The sequence below is a fragment of the Falco biarmicus genome (assembly GCF_023638135.1).
Source record: "Falco biarmicus isolate bFalBia1 chromosome 13 unlocalized genomic scaffold, bFalBia1.pri SUPER_13_unloc_4, whole genome shotgun sequence".
In the NCBI taxonomy this organism is placed as follows: domain Eukaryota; kingdom Metazoa; phylum Chordata; class Aves; order Falconiformes; family Falconidae; genus Falco; species Falco biarmicus.
The window spans coordinates 41,216-60,031 of record NW_026611659.1 but is presented as its reverse complement, the minus strand read 5'-3'; the positions used below and the strand labels follow the sequence as shown (position 1 = coordinate 60,031).

Here is an 18,816-nt window from a genome sequence, read left to right as displayed (position 1 = left end):
GGGGAGGGGGGGCCTCGCCCGGGGGTAATTGCACTTAATTAAAAAAATGAGCTGGGGGGCAGGGGAGAGGGGACCCCAAAGCCGGGGAAGGGGTATGGTGTGTGTGTTTAAAGGGATTCAGGGTGTTTCAGGCCCCCCTGGCCCCACTCGCTGGCCTGCAGCAAGGGAGCCCCCTGCACATGCGTGTACGGTGCGTGTGCGAGTGCTGGTGACCAGGGCACACGCGTGTGCAGGGGCGGGGGTGCACACGTGTGACCATGCGCAGAGCTGGGGCGGTCGGGGTTGGGTTCGAGGTCAGGGGTTGGGGGGAGTGTATGTGGTGGTGGGGGTGCGCAGGCGTGTGTGCGTGCGTAGTGTGACCACACAATGCCAGGCGTGCACACACATGTGCAAACATGTGCAAATGCATGTGCCTCATACGTGTGTATGTGTCCCCCCTTGAATTGCGGCTGGGGCGGGAGGGCCCAAACACCCCCGGCTAGGGCTGGGGGGGGGCCCAAACACCCCTGAGTGGGCCCAGGGTGACCCTGTCTGTGCCGGGGGTGGGAAGGAACTGGGGGGGGGGGGGGGGGGGGGGGGGGGCGGGATCCCGGGGGGGGAGGCTTGGGGGGTTTGGGGACATCAGAGAGGCCGAACCCTCATCCACGTCGGGGGGGAGCTGGGGCCCCCCCGGGGGCGGACGGTGGCAGGGGGGGGCCGAGGGGGGCTGCGGCTTTTTTTTTTTTTTTTTCTTTTTTTCTCCTTTTTCCGGGCGGTTTCTCCTCGTCCGGGGGGCAGCGTCAGAGGAACCAGGACTGGTGGAAAAATTGGGGGGGGGGAGGGGTGAGTAGTGCAGGAGGGGCTACCCTAAGCCCATGGTTCCCCCCAGACCCACAGCATCCCCCCAACATCCTCCCAGCATTCCTGAGGGCTGCAACAGGGGTAACTGGGGGGGCTGGTGGTGGGACCCACGCTGGGGGGGGCTCAGGCCCTCGTGAGGCAGTCAGGCCCCACCTGTGACACTGAGGGGGTCCATGTGCCTGAGGGGCCCAGGTGTCCGGGTGGTGGCCCCTGCCTCAAGGCAGGCACATGGGGTCGGAGCGGGGGCGGGGGAGGGTTGGGGGGGTCGGGGGGGGGGGGGGTCGGAGGGCCCCACCCAGCACCGCGTGCCAACCGGGGCACGGCACCACCATGCCATTGGCTACCGAGCCACCGCACCACCAAGCTGAGCCAATCAGAGCACAGCTGCCCGCCGCAGCGCCAGCAGCCTGCCAAGGCCTCAAAGGTGCCAGCCAATCCGCTGTTAGCTCCTCCCCCTCCTGCCTGCTAGTGCCAGCCAATCAGGCAACACCTAGCTGGCCCGCTGAGGCCCCCCATTGGCCATCAGCCCTGGGGCCCCCCCCACTGGCCTATTGGCTCCACGCCCTGCTCTCCAGCGCCAGCCAATCAGAAGCTGCCACCACAGGGCAGGCAGCCAATCGGGCGTCGTGCCATGGAGCCGGGGGCCAATGGGGTGCCCTGCTGGGGGTCATGACCCCTGGCCCACGGTGCCACGGTGATGGGGGTGCAGGTTGCCATGGCAACGCTGGGGCAGGGTCCCACCCCTCCATTGTTCCCAGCAAGGCCCAACAATGACATCATGTCTCGTTGCCCCCGGCAACCAGACGAGTCAGGCGGGATGGGGGGGGTCCCAGTCCCCCCAGTGCCTCCCAGTTTGGCAGCTGGGGGCTGGAGGGTTGTTTCTTATTACCTGCCTAATTAGCCCACGGTGGGCGGGAGGGGCAGGGCTGGGGGCAGGGGTGTTGGGGTGTGGCTGGGGAGGGGAAGGGGCAGGAGAGTGGGGGCATACACAAGTGGGGGACACACATGTGTCTGAGAGGGGACACATGAGTAAGGGGGACATGACATGAGAGTGGGGGGACACACAAGAGTGGGGGGGACATGAGAGTAGGAGGGACAAAAGAGTGGGGGGGGGACATGGGAGGGGGACGTGTCTGGGAGGGGACGCACACGTTGGGGGACACCCACAAGTTGGGGGGACACACACAGAGGGGTGTCTGGGAGGAGACGTGTGAGCGGGGGGACACACACACATGTCCAAGGGGGGGCCACGGGGGGACCCAGGTGTTCAGGAGGGGACCCATAGTTGGGGGGACACAAACCTGCAAGCACTGGGGAGACCCACAAGTGGGACACCCCCGCGCACCCCCGCTGGGAGGGGACACACAAGTGTAGGGGGGAACCACGTTTCTCGTTGCATGTCCCCTCCCGTGGAGGGGACCCATGGGGGGAAGGGAACCAGGTGTCTAGGAGGGGACCCACGGGTTGGGGGGTACCCACAAGTGGGGAGGGGCCATGAGCATGGGGGGGGACCCCAGTGTCTGGGAAGGGACCCACAAGTGTTTTGGGGGGGGGGGGGAGGGTCCTACCTGCTGCTGGGGGAGGGTCAGAAAGTTGCCGTCGCGGGGTCCGAGGCCGACAAGGCGGGGGGCAGCGGCGGTGCCTGACGCTGCGAATGCTGCAGGGAGAGCGGGCTCAGCCCAGCCCACGCGTGGCACAGGCGTGTGACACGCCACACAGGCGTGCTGAGACCCCGCCGAGGGGGACACCCCAGGGAATGCCACCCGCCCCCTCCCCATGAGAAGCCATGGGGCAGGGGAACACATGTGTGCATGTACGTGCACGTGGCTGCACACATGTGTGCACAGGGTGAGGCCACGTATGTGTGACCACACACGTGTGCATCCAGGGCTGCGCGTGTGCAGCCTCCCCTGCACAGGGGTTCAGGGAGGGGGTGCTCATGCAGCACCAGGACTCCCCTCCCATGGGACACCCTCCCCCCCAACAGTACTTACCTGTGGGGACCCCCCCCATGTCCCCCCCCCCGCCCCAAGGGTGGAGCCAGAAGGAACTGCAGCCATCCTGGTGCCCCCCCCCCCCCCCAACAGGGGACCCAGGCATCCAGCCCCCCCCGCCGGCACAAGGGACTGGGCAGCCTGTGCCCCCCACCCCCCAACCGCCCCCCCTCACCGAAAATGGGGTAAAACCAGGGAAAAATGGAAAAGGGGTAAAACAAACTGAAAATGGGGTGATGAGGCGCCGGCAGGGCCATGGCGGAGGTGCCCGGGGTCAGGGGACTGTGATGGGGGGACGGTGACAGCAATGACGATGCGGAGAAGGTGATAATGCATGGGCAGCCGGGCCGGGTCACCCTGTCACCTTGTGTCACACACACCCCGCCCCCGCCCCGTCACCGTCACCGTCACCACCACCCCCCTCCACCTCACCCACCACCCCCACCCCACTCACCACCCCGGTCACCTGCTGCCCCCCACCCCCTCACCCCCGCCCCAACCCTGGGGGTCACCTCGGTGCCACCCATGTCCTCGGTGCCATCCCACGCCTGCCTGTGCCACCGCCGGGTCGCCCCAGGGCCACTGTCACCACTTGCATCACCTGCACCCCACTGCACCCCACTGCTGTGCCCCCCCACGACCGGGCACCCTGTCATGGCACCCCTGCACCCCACTGCTCCAGCAACCCCCACACACCCCACTGCTTCCCCCCTCCGTGCCCCACTCCTGCACCCCCCCACAACGGCTGACCCCCCTCCCCCCACGGCCCAGGTCCCGGCTGCGGGTGCAGTGGGGTGCAGTGGGGCGCAGTGGGGTGCAGGTGCTGGGGACTTACGGGGGTGCCGCGGGCGCTCCGCCCTGGGGGCCGCTGGGGGCTTTGGGCTCCGGCGGGGGCAGGGGCAAGGGTCGGGCCAGGGGGGCCCCCGTAGCCCCCCCGGCCCGACCCTGTGCCCCGCACGGCTGCAACGAGAACACGGTGACGGGCACCCCGGGGGGGACCCCCCAGGTTGGGGGTGGCCGCACGGTGTCATGGGGAGGGGGCGGTGGCACAGGGGACACGGGTTCGCGAGGGGGGAGAGTCCCCAGGGGTTTGGGGGGGGGGGGGGGTGTGTCCCAGCGTGGGGGTCCCCGTCACCCCGGTCCTGGCCCCTCCGCTACAGGCAGCGCGGCTGCCCGGGCACATCTGCATACAAGCTCCGCCTCTGTTACTGTATTTGCATGACAGCCCCGCCCCTATGGCCTTATTTGCAAAAAGTCCATCAATTTGCACTCCGGCACCGCCTCTGCGCCTCAGTTGCATACAGGCTCCACCTCCTGACAGTCATTTGCATCTAGGCCACAACTCCGGGGATGTGCCTTGTGCGGGTCCCACCTCCGCGTCCTAATTTGCATACAATCCCTGCCTCCAGGGAAACTACCCTGCACAGGCTCCGTCTCCTGCCGCTACATTTGCATACAGGCCCCGCCCCCATGGGCACACACTGCCACGGAGACCGGGCGCCTCGGTGGTCCCCCGGGAGCTGCGCAGGGACCAGCGACCCCACCGGTCCCAGTGACCCCACTGGTGGTCCCAGCACTGGTCCCAACAACTGGACTAGTCCCGGCACTGGTCCTAGCGCACAGCACTGATCCCAGCATCTGGACTAGCCCCAGTGCCTGGACTGGTTCTGGCACTGGCCCCAGCACGGATCCCAGTGCCTGGCGCTGGTCCCAGCACTGGTCCCAGCATGCAGACAGGTCGCAGCACGGGTCCCAGCACTCAGACTGGTCCCAGTGGCCGGTACCAGTCCCAGCATTGGTCCTGGCACCCAGACTGGTCTCAGTGCCTGGTACTGGTCCCAGCATTGGTCCTGGCACCCAGACTGGCCCCAGCGCCTGGCACTAGTCCCAGCACCCAGCACTAGTCCCAGCATTGGTCCTGGCACCCAGACTGGTCCCAGTGCCTGGTACTGGTCCTGGCATTAGTCGCAACACTGGTTCCATCCCCGCAGATCCCCAAGTGCAGGGTCAGACAAGAGCATGGGACGGGGCGAGGGGGAGGGCTGTCAGCACCCCCTAGACTCCCACAGCATCACCACATCGGCACGTCCCCCATCACTGTCTCCCTACATCCCTCCGCCCGCGCACACCCCCCAGCATCCCTGTCCCCCCGAGCGTCCCCTGCGTGTCCCACTCCCCACATCCCCATCCCACCTGGGGGCCCTGGGCGGCACCGTCGGCGCAGACGAACTGGACGAAGTCCTTGAGCGAGTCCTGCCCGTGGTGGTAGCGGATGGTGGGGTGGGCGAAGTAGGGGCTCGACTGGGGCAGGAGGGACCCCGACGGGAAGTGCAGCGCCGAGGCCGTGGCCCGCGGGCTGCCTGCAAGAACCCTCAGCGCCAGCCCGGGCAGCCGCGGGACCCCCAGGGAACGCGGGACACAGGGAAGGGGTCCCAAGTCCTCCCAGGGGTATGGCCACGGGGACAGGGCACAAGTGTCCGAGGATTTCCACCCCCCACCAGTGTTCCCCTGCTGCCAGAGCCGTGTTTGCTCAGGTGGGACCCAGGGGTCACCCTACCACCCGGGGGGTCCCGAGGAGCTTGGGGGGATGGGGGGCATGGATGGGTGAGGCAATGCAGAGGGGGTCCCCTGGGAGAGGCGCAGGGTGCTGGGGGTGGGTGGGCTCCCTGGGGGGGGAGGGGGTTGTCCTTGGCGGGGGGGTCTCACCGGGGCGGACGCCAGCCAGGACAGGCAGGGGGTGGTGGCCGAAGGCCATGCGGGGGGCAGCCCCGTGCCCCGACAGGGCACTGCAGAAATCCAACTTTCCCGACTTCTTCAGCGCTGCCGGGCCTGGGGGGGCCGGGGGGGTCGGGGGGGCACCCGGACCCCAGCACCCCCATGGCCCACTGGGGACCACCTACCCCCCCTGTACCCCCAGATTTCTCCCACACCCCAATGTCCCCTCCTCAGGCCTCCCAGCACCACCCACCCTCCCCCCCAGCTCTCAGGGAACCCCCCTGGCTCCCAACACCACCCCGCACTCCCTCCCCAAGTCACCTGCGCCCCTGTAGCCCCCCTTTGCCCTTTATTGCCCACGCTCCCCCCCGTCCTTTTATCACCCACTCATATCCCCATCCACCCCTAGGGACCCACTGCACCCCCCCGATCCCCCTTGTCACCCCCTCCCACATCCACACGCCCCCATGTCCCCTGCATCACCCACCAGTGTCAACGTCCCCCCCCCAGGGTCCCTGGCTGCTGCCAGGGGCTGGGGATCGCCCCGGCCCGGGGTAGAAGACGTCATCCCCGGGACCCTCCAGGTCCCCCTCGTCCAGCGCCTTGGGGCGCTTCGGGCCACTGCCGGGACAAGAGTGTCACCTCCGGGGATGGGAGGGTCATTCCCCAGGGATAGGGGTTCCCCCCGCCCCCCCCCCCCAACACAGCATCACCCACCAAGAACTGAAGCATCACCCGCACTGGGGACACTGGGATGTATGGGAGTCCTGGAGGGTGCCCAGTTTGGGGGGGTATAGGGTATCCTGGAGGGCTCTCAGGTGGTTAGAGGGATCCTGAGGGGGTCCCAGGGGGCTTACCACGTTATAATGGGGGGCTCCGGGGGGGCCAAGGGGGTTATGGGGTCCTAGGAGTTATGGGGGGACCTCACAGGGTTATGTGGGAGTCCTGTGGGGTTACAGGGGGTCCCATGAGTTATGGTGGGGTCCCATGCGGTAATGGTGGGGCTCCCAAGAGTTATGGGGGGTGTCCAAAGACTTACAGGGGAATCCGTAACTCCCAAGAGTTATGGGGGGCAGGGGGGGGGTCCCAAAGGTTATGGGGGGAGTCCCAGGGTACCTGGCGGCAGGGGGCCCCAGGGGTCGGCGGCCAAGGGCGACGGGGCTGATGTTGTAGTAGCCCCCCGAGCTCTCCAGGTCAGCCAGCGAGAAGTTGGGGCCTGATGCCGTCGCCACAGGGGCTGGGGGACATGGGGGACATGGGGGACCCACACGAGATCCCCCCAGAGCCACGCCTGTGTCCCCCATGTCTCCATTTCCCATGCCTCCCCCCATTCCCACAACACTCCTGCCTCCTGTCCCCATCACGTCCCATCCCATCACTCTCCCTGCCCCCACATTCCCCATCATTCCCCTCCGTGTCACCCTGTCCCACCCCATCCACCCCCAGTGTCCCCACTTACTCTGGGACACCCTCACCAGCTCCGTCACATTCCAGACGCCCGACGTCACGAAGCAGTCCTGGAAGGTCAGGTGCCCTGGGGACATGGGACACATGGGGGGACACCGCGCTGGGGGCGGGGCACAGGAACACCACGGGGACAGAGGGTGCTGAAGGGGGGCACTGGAACACTAGGGAGCTACAGGACGGGGCACTGGGAGCATTGGGAGGGTCCAGGGGGAGCACCGGGAGCACTGGAAGGGTCTAGGGGACCGCAGGGGGGCACTGGGAGCACTGGGGGGGTCCAGGGGACCGTGGGAGGGGGCACTGGGAGGGTCCAGGGGGAGCACTGGGGGCACGGGGAGGGTCCAGGGGACCGTGAGAGGGGGCACTGGGAGCACAGCGAGGGTCCTGGGGACTGCGGGAGGGCACTGGGGGGGCTTACCATTGGGCAGTGGTTTGATGTCCGCGTCTCCCTGGGGGTTTGAACTGTCAGATTGTCCGGAGTCTGTGGGAGGGACGGGCTCAGGCCCGGACATCGGGATCCCCCCCCAGAGTCTGGGCTCCCCCCGCCCCCCCCCCCTTCCACCCCCTGGGATCCGGAGTCTGGGGTCCTCGCCCCACCCTGGGGGAGGGGCAGTCCTGGCCACCCGGGTCCCAGCACTGAAGGGCCCCTTGTTCCCGCGGGGGTCGTTTGAGGTGAACGTCCGCCGGGACCTCAGCTGCGCCTGGGCAGCTCCCCTCTCCCAACCCCCACCCTGTGGGGGACCCAGGCGTCCAGGTGCCCCCCCCCCCTCCCCATACAGGCCCCAAGCATCTGGGTGCCACCACCTCCCCCGCCCCCCCCTCCCCCGAGGGGACCCAGGTGTGTGGGTGCCCCTTGGCTGGGTGATGGGCGGGGGGGGCATGTGCAGCAGCCGCAGGGGGCCGGGGGGGGGGGCCAGGGCTGGCAGGGGGCCGGGTTGGGCCAGGCTGGGGGGGGCTGGGGGCCGCCGTGGGGCCGGGCTGGGGGCCAGGAATGCACTGGCCCCCCGCCAACGGGCAGCGCCAACAAAGCAGCCATTGTCTGCACCGAGTCGGGGTTGTGGGGGGGCACCTGGACGCCTGGGTCCCCCCCCAGCACCCTCCCGCACGCCTTCCCCCCTGCCCCCACCCACCCCCCCACCCCAGTGGCAACCACCATCTGCCTCAGACACCTGGGTCCCCCTCACACCCCCACCCCCAATGCCAGGGCGTCCCACCCTCGCCTTGACACACACACCACCCCCCCCTCCCCCCCATTCCCAACACCTCCCCATCACCACCCCCCCGGGGTACCAAGTCCCCCCCCCCATCCCAGGGACCCAGGCATCCGAGCCAGGGAGGGGCAGGAGGCCAGGTCCCCTCCCCCCTTTTGGCCCTGCTGCATCACCCTGTGGGGTCAGGGGTCAGCAGGGCGCGTGCCGGGTCACGACCTCTGCAGGGGGGGTCGCGTGGCGGGCGTGTGCCGCCCTACCCCCACTGCCCACCCAGACGCCTGTGTCCTCCCGCAGCCCCCAGACTCGGGGAGACCCAGCAGGGGGTCCTGTGAGCTGGGGGGAGCCTGGATGCCTGGAGCCTGAGCAGGCCCCCAGACCCCCTTCCCTCAGCCCCCCCCCCATCCCATGCCTCAGTTTCCCTGCCTCCAAACTGGACCCAGCAAGACCCCCTGCCACGTCCCTGTAGGTTCCCAGCCCCACAGCGTCCCCACAGTGTCCCTGTGTCCCCAGCCCCAGCGGGGGGTTCAGGTGCCACTGGGCAGCTGTGCCCTGACCCCCCCGTGGGGGCCCCCCCTCCCGCACCTGCGTCCCCCGGAGCCAGGCGCTCGGGCGGCAGCGGCTGCGTCCGTCACCTGCGCAGCCCCCGCAGCCCCTATGGATCCCGCCAGCCACACAGACCCCGATGGCTGCTTGCAGCCCTGTGGGCCCTACAGACCCACCTGGAGCCCCACAGAGCCCAAGAGACAGGTGCCAGCAGAGCCCCATAGAGCCAGCAGAGCCCTATCGAGCTCCACAGATCCCACAGATCCCACAGAACCCAATAGAGCCCCAGACATAGAGGTCTCAGCAGAGCCCTATAGAACCCGCAGAATCATATAGAGCCCCATAGCCCACAGAGCCCTATAGAGCCCCACAGAGCCAAATAACCCCCACAGAACCCTATAGCACCCCACAGAACCCCAGACACGGGGGGTCCCAGCGGTGCCCTATAGAGCCCAAGAAGCCCTATAGAGCCTCACAGAGCCCTATAGAGCCCCACAGAGCCAAATAACCCCCACAGAACCCTATAGCACCCCACAGAACCCCAGACACGGGGGTCCCAGTGGTGCCCTATAGAGCCCAAGAAGCCCTATAGAGCCTCACAGAGCCCTATAGAGCCCCAGACACAGAGGTCCTAGTGGAGCCCTATAGAGCCCCACAGCTCCACCTGAGACCTCAGAGACCTACAGACCCTATGGGACCCCCTTGCAGGTGCCTGCAGACCCCTACGGACACCTATAGACCCCCCCAGCCTAGAGCCTGAGCCCCTGGCAGGGAAAGGGACGCCAGTGTCTGGGCGTGCCCCCCCCATGGGGCAGGTTGGCAGCAAGGGGGCCACCACCAGCACGGCCCTGGGGCACACGCGTGACCAGAGACATGTTGGAGGGTCCCCAGCACAGAGGGGGCTATTGCAGGGGGGTGACACATGGTAGCACAGGGGTCTCCAGCACTTGGGGGGGTGTCCCCCATCCCAGGAGGGTCCCACCATGGGGCTGCAGTGCCGCAGCGCGTTTCGGGTGCCAAAAGGCGCCGCCATCTTACGCACGGGGGGGGGGGTTTGGCACTGCGCCCCCCCCAGCCAGCAGCAGCCAAAGGGCCCCCAGGCGGGGGGGGGGAGGGGGGGGGGGCAAGGGGGGTAAAGAGGGGGGCGGGGAGCCAGGGCTGCGTACAGGGCCTCGTGCCGAGCACAGGGGCACGGTGCCAACCGGGGCCATTTTGGCGGCGCCGGGTGGGAGCTGCGTTGGGGATTTGAGCCCCGCCAGGCAGGCAGGGGAGGGGGCTAGGGGGGTGAGGGGGGGGCTGCAGGGCTCCCCCACGGACGTGCTGAGATTTGGCACATGGGCCTGTGGAGGGGTTTCGTCTTGGGGGGGTGGGAGCGAAGGATACACACCCCAACGTGCCCTCTTCTTTACCCTGCCACCCCCCCTCCCCAATTCACATGGGGGACCAAGGTGTCTGAGCCGCCCCTCAGTGAGGACCCCGGCACCTAGAGGCCGACCACTGGTAAAGTGACCCAAAATCCCTTGCTTTAGCCGCAAAATGATGCCTCCCACTAGCAGGAAAAATGGGACCAGGTGTCCAGCTTGGTGTCCCCCGCTGGCACATGCACACCCCCCCATGCCCCCCACCCCATGCACACGTCTGTCCCCATCGCAGCCCCTGCGGCACTGCGCGTGCATTCCCCCTCCGCCCTGGCACTGTGCGCACACGCGTATGCACTGCTGGTGCCCCGCAGGCACGGGGGCGGATGCCCCTCGCACGCCCACATCTCAGCCGGCACAAAAGCATCCACGGGGAGCCCGTCCCATGGCATTGCACGGCACTGGGTGCCCGGTGGAGCCCAGTGCCCAGTACGGCACAGAGCTTGGTCTGGCGCCCACGGCGCATGGCTCACGGTGCGCAGTCTGGCACGGCGTGCAGCACACGGCTTGGCACGCGGCACGTGGCGTGTGTTTTGGCACACGGCGCGGCTTTGTGCGAGGCACGCGGGGGATGGCGCCCCCGGCCAGGGCCACCCCAGGTGGGCATGGAGCAAAGGGGGGGCCCCCAGGTGACTGCGCAGAACCACGGAGCCAGCGCAGCCCCAGCGCAGGATCCAGCTGCGGCAGTCCCTGTGGCGTCACGGCAGGGATGGTGGGGACCTCTGTGCCCCTCCGGAGATGCCCTGCCCACCCCCCCACTGCGCCCCCTACTCACCAGGTGCATGGACGAAGTAAGCCAGGTAAAGGTCGAGCTCCTTGATTGTGACGCCGATGTGGTGGGGCTGGACACAGAGGCCGGGGCTGGCGCACTGCGGTGCCTTGGCCAGGCGCTCGCCATCGGTGCTCTCCAGCGGGACGCCCTTGAAGAGGATGACCATCACCAGGTCCAGACGCCAGACCTTGTCGGCTTGGCGCAGGCAGTCGATGCGGCGTATCTTGCCCTTCTGGTCAGGGTTGGAGAGGACGCAGCAGGGTGCTTTCTTGCCAGTGACGGACAGCACGAAGTCCTCACGGCACTCGGGCCGGATGTCCTTCCGCAGCTTGGCCAGGAGGCGCGAAGCCCATTTCTGCTTGACCTCCGGCTTCTCGCCCAGCAGCTCGTCCTTGACGGCACGTTCCTCCTCCTTCGACATCCTCTTCTCGTGCTTCTTGAAGTACTTGCGCTTGCGGGCCTGCAGGTTGAACCAGGTGTAGGAGAAGGCCCGGACGTGGGGCAGCAGCGCCTCGATGAAGGGGTGGAACTCATCCTGTGGGGTAGGGGGTGGGGGGCATCAGTGGGGTGGCTGCCCCCCACAGCAGCTCCCCGGGGGATCCCACCCCCATCCCCGGCATCCCACGCACAGAGCTCCCCAGGGGGGATGTGCGGTCCCAGCACCGCAGCGGGGGCAGCCCTGGGGATGGTCCCATCCTGCGTAGGAAGCTGCAGGGTGCTAGTGCTGGGCAGGGGTTGTTCCCCCCCCCCCCCTCCCGGTATGGCTGTCTGTGGGGATGGTGGGGGGTGCTCCTGGAGGCACCCCCGTTCTGCCCTGTCCCAGCCCCTGGGGATGCTCGCACTGCCCTGGGCGCTGCTGGGTACCAGGGATGCAGGATGTGGCCCCCGGGGTGGTCCTGGGGGGCTGGGGGGGGGGGGGGGGGAGGAGGCAGCCCCGTCCCGGGTGGGGGTGCATACCGGGGGTTCTGGTGCCCAGTTGGCTCCGGAGACGAGGCGGCTGCCGACCTTGGTGCCAGTGCGGCCCCGCGGGGCTCCCGTGTGCCCAGCCCGGGGACAACTCGGCTCCAGTCCCCAGCCCTGGTCCCCGGCCCTGCCTGGCTCCCGGTGATGCTCCCGCTGCCGTCGGGGCTCGGCTCCCCCGAAGCCGTCCCCAAGCCACTTGCCCGGTCCCGGTCCCCGCTGCCAGCCCCGCGCCCGGTGCCACCGACCCCTGCCGGTCCCCGGTGTGCCACCCCCCGTCCCCTGTATCGGCTGCCAGCGCCACCGGTCCCCGTCCCCCGTCCCTGCCCGTTAGTGCCGTCGGTCCCCAGCCCCATCCCGGTCCCGGACCCCGCTGCCCGTCCCCGCCGGTTCCGACCGTACCATCGCGGCGGCTCATCCCGGCCGTGGGCAGCTGCCAGTCGGGCCCCGGCGGGGCAGAACCGGGGGCGGACGGACTGGGACGGGGCGCTACCGGGGGGAAGGGGTTAACGGGGGCTACCGGTGAAGGGAGGGGGGGGGGGGCGGGTCCGGGGGGCGGACACTGCGGGGGGTGGGGGGGGTGTCAGATACCGGGATCCCGGTTACCGGGGCGGGGTGGCGGGTCCCAGCTGGCGGGACAGCGCGGGTCGCGGGGGGTCCCTGCTGGGGTTGGGTAGAAATTAGGGGGGGGGAATGATGGGGAGGGGTCCCGGTGCGGGGGTCCCGGTGCCGCCGCGGAGCCGCAGCCGGAGCCGCCGCCGCCGCCGGGCGCGGAGCGCGCGGAGCCGCCGCGGCCCCTTTTGGCACCGGGACCGGCGCGGCGGCGGCCAATGGGAGCGCAGCGCGCGGGGGGAGTGGCCACCCTATTGGTGGAAGCGGGGGGGCGGGACCCGCGGTGGGGAGGGGGGGGGGGGGCGGCGGAGTTCGGGGCCGGGACACAGTGATGGGGGGGAAGAGGGGGGGGTCAGCGGGACAGAGCGCAGCCGTGAGGGCACGCACACCACACACACACACACCCAGTTCGGCCAAAACACGGGGATCTGCACCCAAAATTATCGGGGGGGGGGGCACGACCCTCCTGCAAAATCCGTCGTGCAAAAGCCTCGTGCAAGGCAAGGGGGTCGAGCGAGGACGCCAGGGACCGCGCTGACACCAGGGGCCCATCCTGGGAGTCCGAGGGGGTCCGTGCCCCGCCCCCCTCCAGACACACCCCGGGGGGGGGGGGGGGGGGGGGGGAGGGCCCCGATTTTGGCCGCTTTCCCCAGCATCAACGGCCCAAATCCTCCATTTCTGCCCCCAAATCCCGACGCAGCACTCGGAGCCAACCCCCTGCCCCCCCCCCCCGATAATTAATTCCCTCTGTGCAAAATAAAAAAACCCACAAAATTTGGGCATTTTGTCATCAGAGCAGGGGGAGGCTCTGTGTGCCCACATCCCACTAGCCCCAAACCTCACGGGTTTCACCCCAAAACCGCAGTGGGGGGGGTGCGCTCCCCAGCCCCCATTCCCACTGTGCTTTGCAAAAGGCATGGAACAGGATGTGGTGGTACCGGTACCGGGGGGGAGGGGGGGGCGGGGGTAGAGGGGGCACGGAGGGGGTTCTGAGGTTGCCCAGGGTGCTCGAATGAGGCGTCGTGATTCACACGAGGGGTCGCACGTCACACACATCAGCCCTGCTCATGGTGCCTCTGGCCTGGCCGCCCGTGGGGGCTGGGGTTGGGGGGGGAACCCGGCATCAGAGCCCCCTCCCCACCCTACAGCCCCCTCCCAACTGGGTGCAGAGGACCTACCCAGGTCCCCTCCCTACCCTACAGCCCACTCCCAACGGGGCTCGGGGACCCAGGCATCGAGGCCCCCTCCTACCCAGACACCCCCCGCCCCAAGTGGGCTCAGCAGCCCCAGGTGTTGGAGCCCACCAGCACCCACCCGGGCACGGGGAGGGTGCCTGAACGCCTGGGTCCCCTCCCGAACGCCTGGGTCCCCTCCCTGCCCCGCCCTGGGATGCCAGGTCCAGCAAGGAAGGATCTAGAGCTTTGGCCACAGGGGCTGTGCCCAGGCATCGGGGTCCCTGCCTGGGGCCAGGGGTCCCCCCCGAGGGGCCAGGGACCGCGCTGAGGGGGGGGTCTGGCCCTGGTGCCGCCGGGCTGCCATTGGCTGCGCCGGCCCCGCATTGAGCCGCAGTCTCGGGCGAAGCCACGTCGCCGCGTCCACAGCTGCGAGCGCCCGGCAAAGCGCCAGCGCGGCGGCAGGGGGGGCGGCGCCGGAGCGGGAGGGAAAAGCCCAGAAAAACAGAAAAGAGGGGAAAAAAGAGAAAAAAAAAAAAAGAAAAAAAACCCACCCCCCCCACCCCACCCCCCTCCCCAACACAGCCCCCCCGGCCCAGCAGTGCCCGCCCTCCCGCGCCGCTGCCAGCTCCCCCCCGGCCCTCGGCTTCGCCGCGAGAGAAAACAGCCCGAAACAGCCGGAATTGCCGCCAAAAATCCCCCCGGCGGCCCCTGACGCCGCTGCCAAGACCCTCCTGTGCAAGGGGGGGGGGCAGCTGTGGTGGGGGCGGACGAGCCAGGGGCGTCCTGGACCCTCCGGCTGGGGCGGGGGGGGGACGTAACCACGAGGGACCCCAGGCGCAGGCCGGCCGGGACCACGGTTATGTGTGGGGCTGGGGGGACCAGGCGCTTCAGTGGCCTCAGGGAGAATGTGCCGGATGGTTCTGGCAGGGACCTTGGTGCTTGGGGCGGGGGGGGGGCACCCATGATGCTGGGGGGGGCGCCCAGGCATGCAGTCTGCCCGGAGGGAGCCGCCTGCCTGCCACCCTGCCCGCAGCCACGTGGAGGACCCAGCCCGCTCGAGGGGAGCCCGGCTGGCCGGGACCTGCCCCCAGCGCAGCACCAGGGACGGGACCCCCGCACCCAGATCGGGCTGGGGGGGCTGGGGGGGGTGCCGGGCGCCGGAGGGTGGGGGCAGACGCTGCAGCAGCTCAAGGCAGCGCCGCAGGGCGTGGGGCCGATGTAGTTTGGCACCAGCGGACGCAGGCGTCCAGGCGTACCCCCCTCCCCCCCCCGCCGACCCCAGCCTCCACCAAGCGGGGGTGGGGACCCAGGCTCTCGGGCAGCCCCCCCCTCCCAAAGCCTGCTCCCTCCCCAGAGTGGACCCCAGCATCCCGACCCCCCTCTCTGTGGCCTCCTGCCAGGCCAGGCTGGGGGGGGCCCCACGGTGCTGCGGCATCCAAGAAAGCTTTTTGTGGCCCATCAATAATTCAGGGTCCCCCCGGCCCCCCCAGCCTGGCCAAGGGCTCCTCCATTATTGATGCTGCCAGCACAGCCCCACGGCTGCGGGGGGGCGGGCAGACACAGAGGGGACATGGGGGGACATTGGGAGGGGGGGGACACCAGCACAGCTACAAGTGCCGCAACATGGGGCTGCAGCAGCGCCAGCAGCAAAGCCCAAGCACACGCCTCGCCACGCGTGTCAGGGTGCGCGCACACACCTCATCACGCATGTCAGGGCACGCACACACACCTCGCCACGCACATGCAGCATGATGGCGCACAACCGCTCCACACGTGGGCAGCACACACCACACACACGTACAACCCCCCTCTAGAGTGGCACACACGCCTGTCACCCGCCTCCGCCTCGCACAGCCCCAGGTGCCTCGCACGTGGCGGGGGGGTGGGGTGCGGGGGTGGGTGGTGCCTCCCCCGCACTGATTGCATCAGCCGGTGGCACAGCCCCGCACGGCCACGCGTGGGGCACGGGACTGTCACACACGCTTGGCAGGGGCACGCATGGGCTGCACCTTGCACACATGTGTCGCATACCTGGCGCATGCAGGGATGCAGCACAGGCGGTGTGGGAGGCAGTGCGCACACATGTTGCGCACACGCCGCACGGGGAGACACGCACCGAGCGTGCAGGCGCAGCTGCCACGTGTGCATGTCGCCTGCACGCACATCATGCACATGGTGCATGCACAGTACATGTACTCTTGTTACATACATGTGCATCTGCAGCCCCCATAACACACGCGTGCATCCTCTCTCCATCACACACACCTGCACCACACAACATACGTGTGCACATCCCCACTGTTACACATGTATGACCCCCACACCTCCCGTTGTGCACCCGCAGCCCTTTGCAAGCTCCAGCCCCTATAGCCTATAGGTGCCCAGGTCGCCGCCCCAGTCCTCGCCAGGCCCTATAGGCGCCATACAGGCCAGCTACAGGCTGGGGGGGCTGCAGTTTGGGGGCGCTGGGGCACCTCTTGCTCTCCCCCCAGCAGCTCTGCACCCTCTGCGGGTCCCGGTACTGGTGTAGTTGAAGCTACCAGGTACCCCAGCAGTGCCGCAGTGCTGTGCCATGCTGGGCTGTGCCATGCCGCAGGCACTGGAGCTCATCCCAAACCTGCGCCACACGCCATCCCCTGACGCCACGTCCTGCCCAGGCACTGCGCTTGGCTGGGGTCTGTCACCCCGGGCACGTGGTGCCTGTCCCATACATGTGGTATGCGTGTTCTGTACATGGATGTACATAGCATGCACCACACCAAAGCCCAAACCCACATTACATTTCATGCTGCGATGTGCACGTTGGCAGCGCTGCGCGCTCTGCACTGCGGCGGGCACGGCATCAAGCATGGCACCCACCAACACCACGCTGGCATGCCCGATTTGGGGCAGGGGGGTGGCTCTGCATGGTGGGAACCCCCAGCTGGGGGGTCCTGGGGAGACATGGGGGGACCCTGGCCCAGCGAGCAGCTGCAGCACCGACAGCCAGAGCATGGTGCTGAGCCAGGGGCTGCACCCCAGCGAGGGCTGGGAGCACGCGTGCAGCTGTGGGGGCTCACGGCAGAACCGCTGCTTGTTACGCCAGCTATAGGCTATATCGGCTATAGGATACGGCGGCTATAAGGGCCAAGGGCTGGCACGGCACCAGTGGCAGAGGAGGTACAGCTTGTGCCTGGCCAGCCAAAGCTCCCAGCGGCAGGAGCTGCTGCTATACATGCTGCTATAGGTGCCGCTATACATGTCGCTATGCGTCCTGCTGTAGGTGCTGCTATGCGTGCCGCTAGCTGTGCCCACAGCTGGAGGCAGCGGCCTGATCCTGCGTGTGCTGGGGGCCTAGCCCAGCACCAGGGTGACACAAGGCCAGGGGACATGACACATAGTGGCACCGGCCTAAAACTCCCCAGAATTGGCTCAAAACCAAAAGGGGGCAGGGGGGAGTACACGCGTGTCAGCACACAGTGCCTGCACGTGCACGCACCCTGACACGCTTCAGCACACGCAGGATCGGGCCCACGAGGCCACCACACAGACGTGTGCCAATCCATGTGTGTACAGTGCGAGAGTGCGGGCGTGCACATGCATGTGCAGAGCACATATGTGTGCAAGGCACAATCCGAAGTGGCAACACAGGTGAACGGCTGCGCGTGCAATGGGGCGTGCAAGCAGGAGCACACACATGTGCACCGGTCCAGGCAGGCAGGCTTAGTGGCGGGTTGCTGGCGTGTGCAGGCAGGAGCACACGCATGTGCAATGGTGTGTTGCTGGCGCGTGCACACGCGTGTGTGGGGCGGGCGCCGAAGCTGCGAGAAGCGCTGCTGGCCGCCCGCCCAGACGCAACCGGCCGCCAAAACCGCCCCGAAAAGCGGGAGAAAAGGGCAATGGAGGTGGGGGGGGGAACAACAGCAACGCCCGCCAGGGGTGGGGGGGGGGCAGGCTGCCCCAGCAAGCAAAGTGGGACCCTGGGGGGATGCCAGGGCAGCCTCGGGGGGCCGTGGGGACCCCCACAGGGAACCCCCATAGGAGCTCCCGTGCCACAGCACCCAAAATATGCCCCCACCCAGGATCTCCCGACAACGCCTCTGCCTACTGCCCCCACTCCCCCCCCCAACTCCTCACATACACCCCTCAATTGCCACCCCACTCCTCACGGTCCCCTGCAACGTCCCAACAAAGCGCCCCAAGACGAGGTGTCCCCCGGCCCTTGTGCCCCCGTGGAGGTCTCTGCCTCGCCCAGCCCCACGGAACCCCCTCCCCACCACCCGGGACAACCTTTCAGCCCGACCCGGCACTGTCCACAGGTGAAAACACCCCATGGGCACTGACGGCCCCATCCCACGGGTGACACCTCCCGTGGGACAGACACCCCCCATCTCGCCAGGGGGGGACCACCCTGAACCACCTCCTCCCCCCACATTCCCCCCTGGGAAGGGGCTTCGCGACGGTACCGGCTGGGGGGGGGTCCCAGGGCGCTGCCCCGCTCGGGACACAGTTTCACCCGCACCAGGATGAGCACAACAGGCCCCCCCGCCCCACGGCCACTCGTGACGCGTGGCCACAGGCACCGACTGGGGGGGGCGGCAGCCTCGGAGCAGCCCCCCCACACACACACTTCCCGGTACCGGTAACCGTCACCCCTCCCCACAGCAGCCCTTTTTTTTTTTTCTTTTCTTTTTTTGGAGGGGGGTGAACAACCACTTGCAGCGCACAGCAAAACCACGACAGGACACCCCCCCCTCCACTCCCGTTACTGCCCCCTCCCCGTTACCGGCCGTCCCGTCCCCCCCCCTCCCCGGTACCGCCGCCCCTCCCGTTATCGGCCCCCCCCCCCCCCCCGTTACCGGCCGTACCTGGGTGAGGCAGTACGGGGAGTACATGGCGGCAGTGTCAGCCGCGTGGGGGCATGGCGGGGGGAGGTCCGGGGGGTACCGGGGGTCCGGGGGGGTCCCGGCTCCGAGGGGGGGTGCCGGTACCAGCTGCGCGCGGGGAAAGTTTGCCCGAAGTTGGCGCCCGCTGCACTTTTGCCGCGGGAAGCGCCGCGCCGGCCACGCCCCCTCTCGACCACGCCCCGGACACGCCCATTCTTGGTGAGGCTCCGCCCCCCGCTATTGACGG

The 18,816-nt window shown here is 68.6% G+C and overlaps 1 protein-coding gene across 7 annotated transcripts; it reads right to left on the bottom strand.

Annotated features, from left to right (window-relative positions):
- Positions 1-7: 7 nt before the first annotated feature.
- On the bottom strand, positions 8-18,814 carry NFIX (nuclear factor I X). 7 transcript variants are annotated; one of them, XM_056325943.1, is made up of 10 exons: positions 18,552-18,814; positions 10,961-11,492; positions 7,432-7,494; positions 7,009-7,083; positions 6,666-6,786; positions 6,037-6,170; positions 5,541-5,663; positions 5,028-5,087; positions 2,409-2,497; positions 8-794 (listed from the first exon to the last, which is right to left on the bottom strand). In XM_056325943.1, the coding sequence occupies exons 1-10, from the start codon at positions 18,576-18,578 to the stop codon at positions 780-782; spliced, it is 1,239 nt and encodes a 412-aa protein (XP_056181918.1). In that variant the 5' UTR covers positions 18,579-18,814; the 3' UTR covers positions 8-779. The 7 variants fall into 7 exon arrangements, with proteins under 7 accessions (XP_056181918.1, XP_056181914.1, XP_056181917.1 ...); XM_056325939.1 differs by having other exon boundaries at positions 5,028-5,194; positions 18,552-18,807; XM_056325942.1 differs by having other exon boundaries at positions 5,028-5,194; positions 10,961-11,417; positions 18,552-18,807.
- Between the last annotated feature and the right edge of the window lie 2 nt (positions 18,815-18,816).

Coding starts and splice junctions, on each gene's coding strand:
- NFIX (XM_056325939.1), bottom strand. CDS start 18,578: ATGTACTCCCCGTACTGCCTCACCCAG. Junction 7,495..10,960: donor TTACTTCGTCCATGCACCTG/GTGAGTAGGGGG, acceptor TCCCTCCCACAG/ACTCCGGACAATCTGACAGT. Junction 6,787..7,008: donor GCTGGTGAGGGTGTCCCAGA/GTAAGTGGGGAC, acceptor CATGTCCCCCAG/CCCCTGTGGCGACGGCATCA.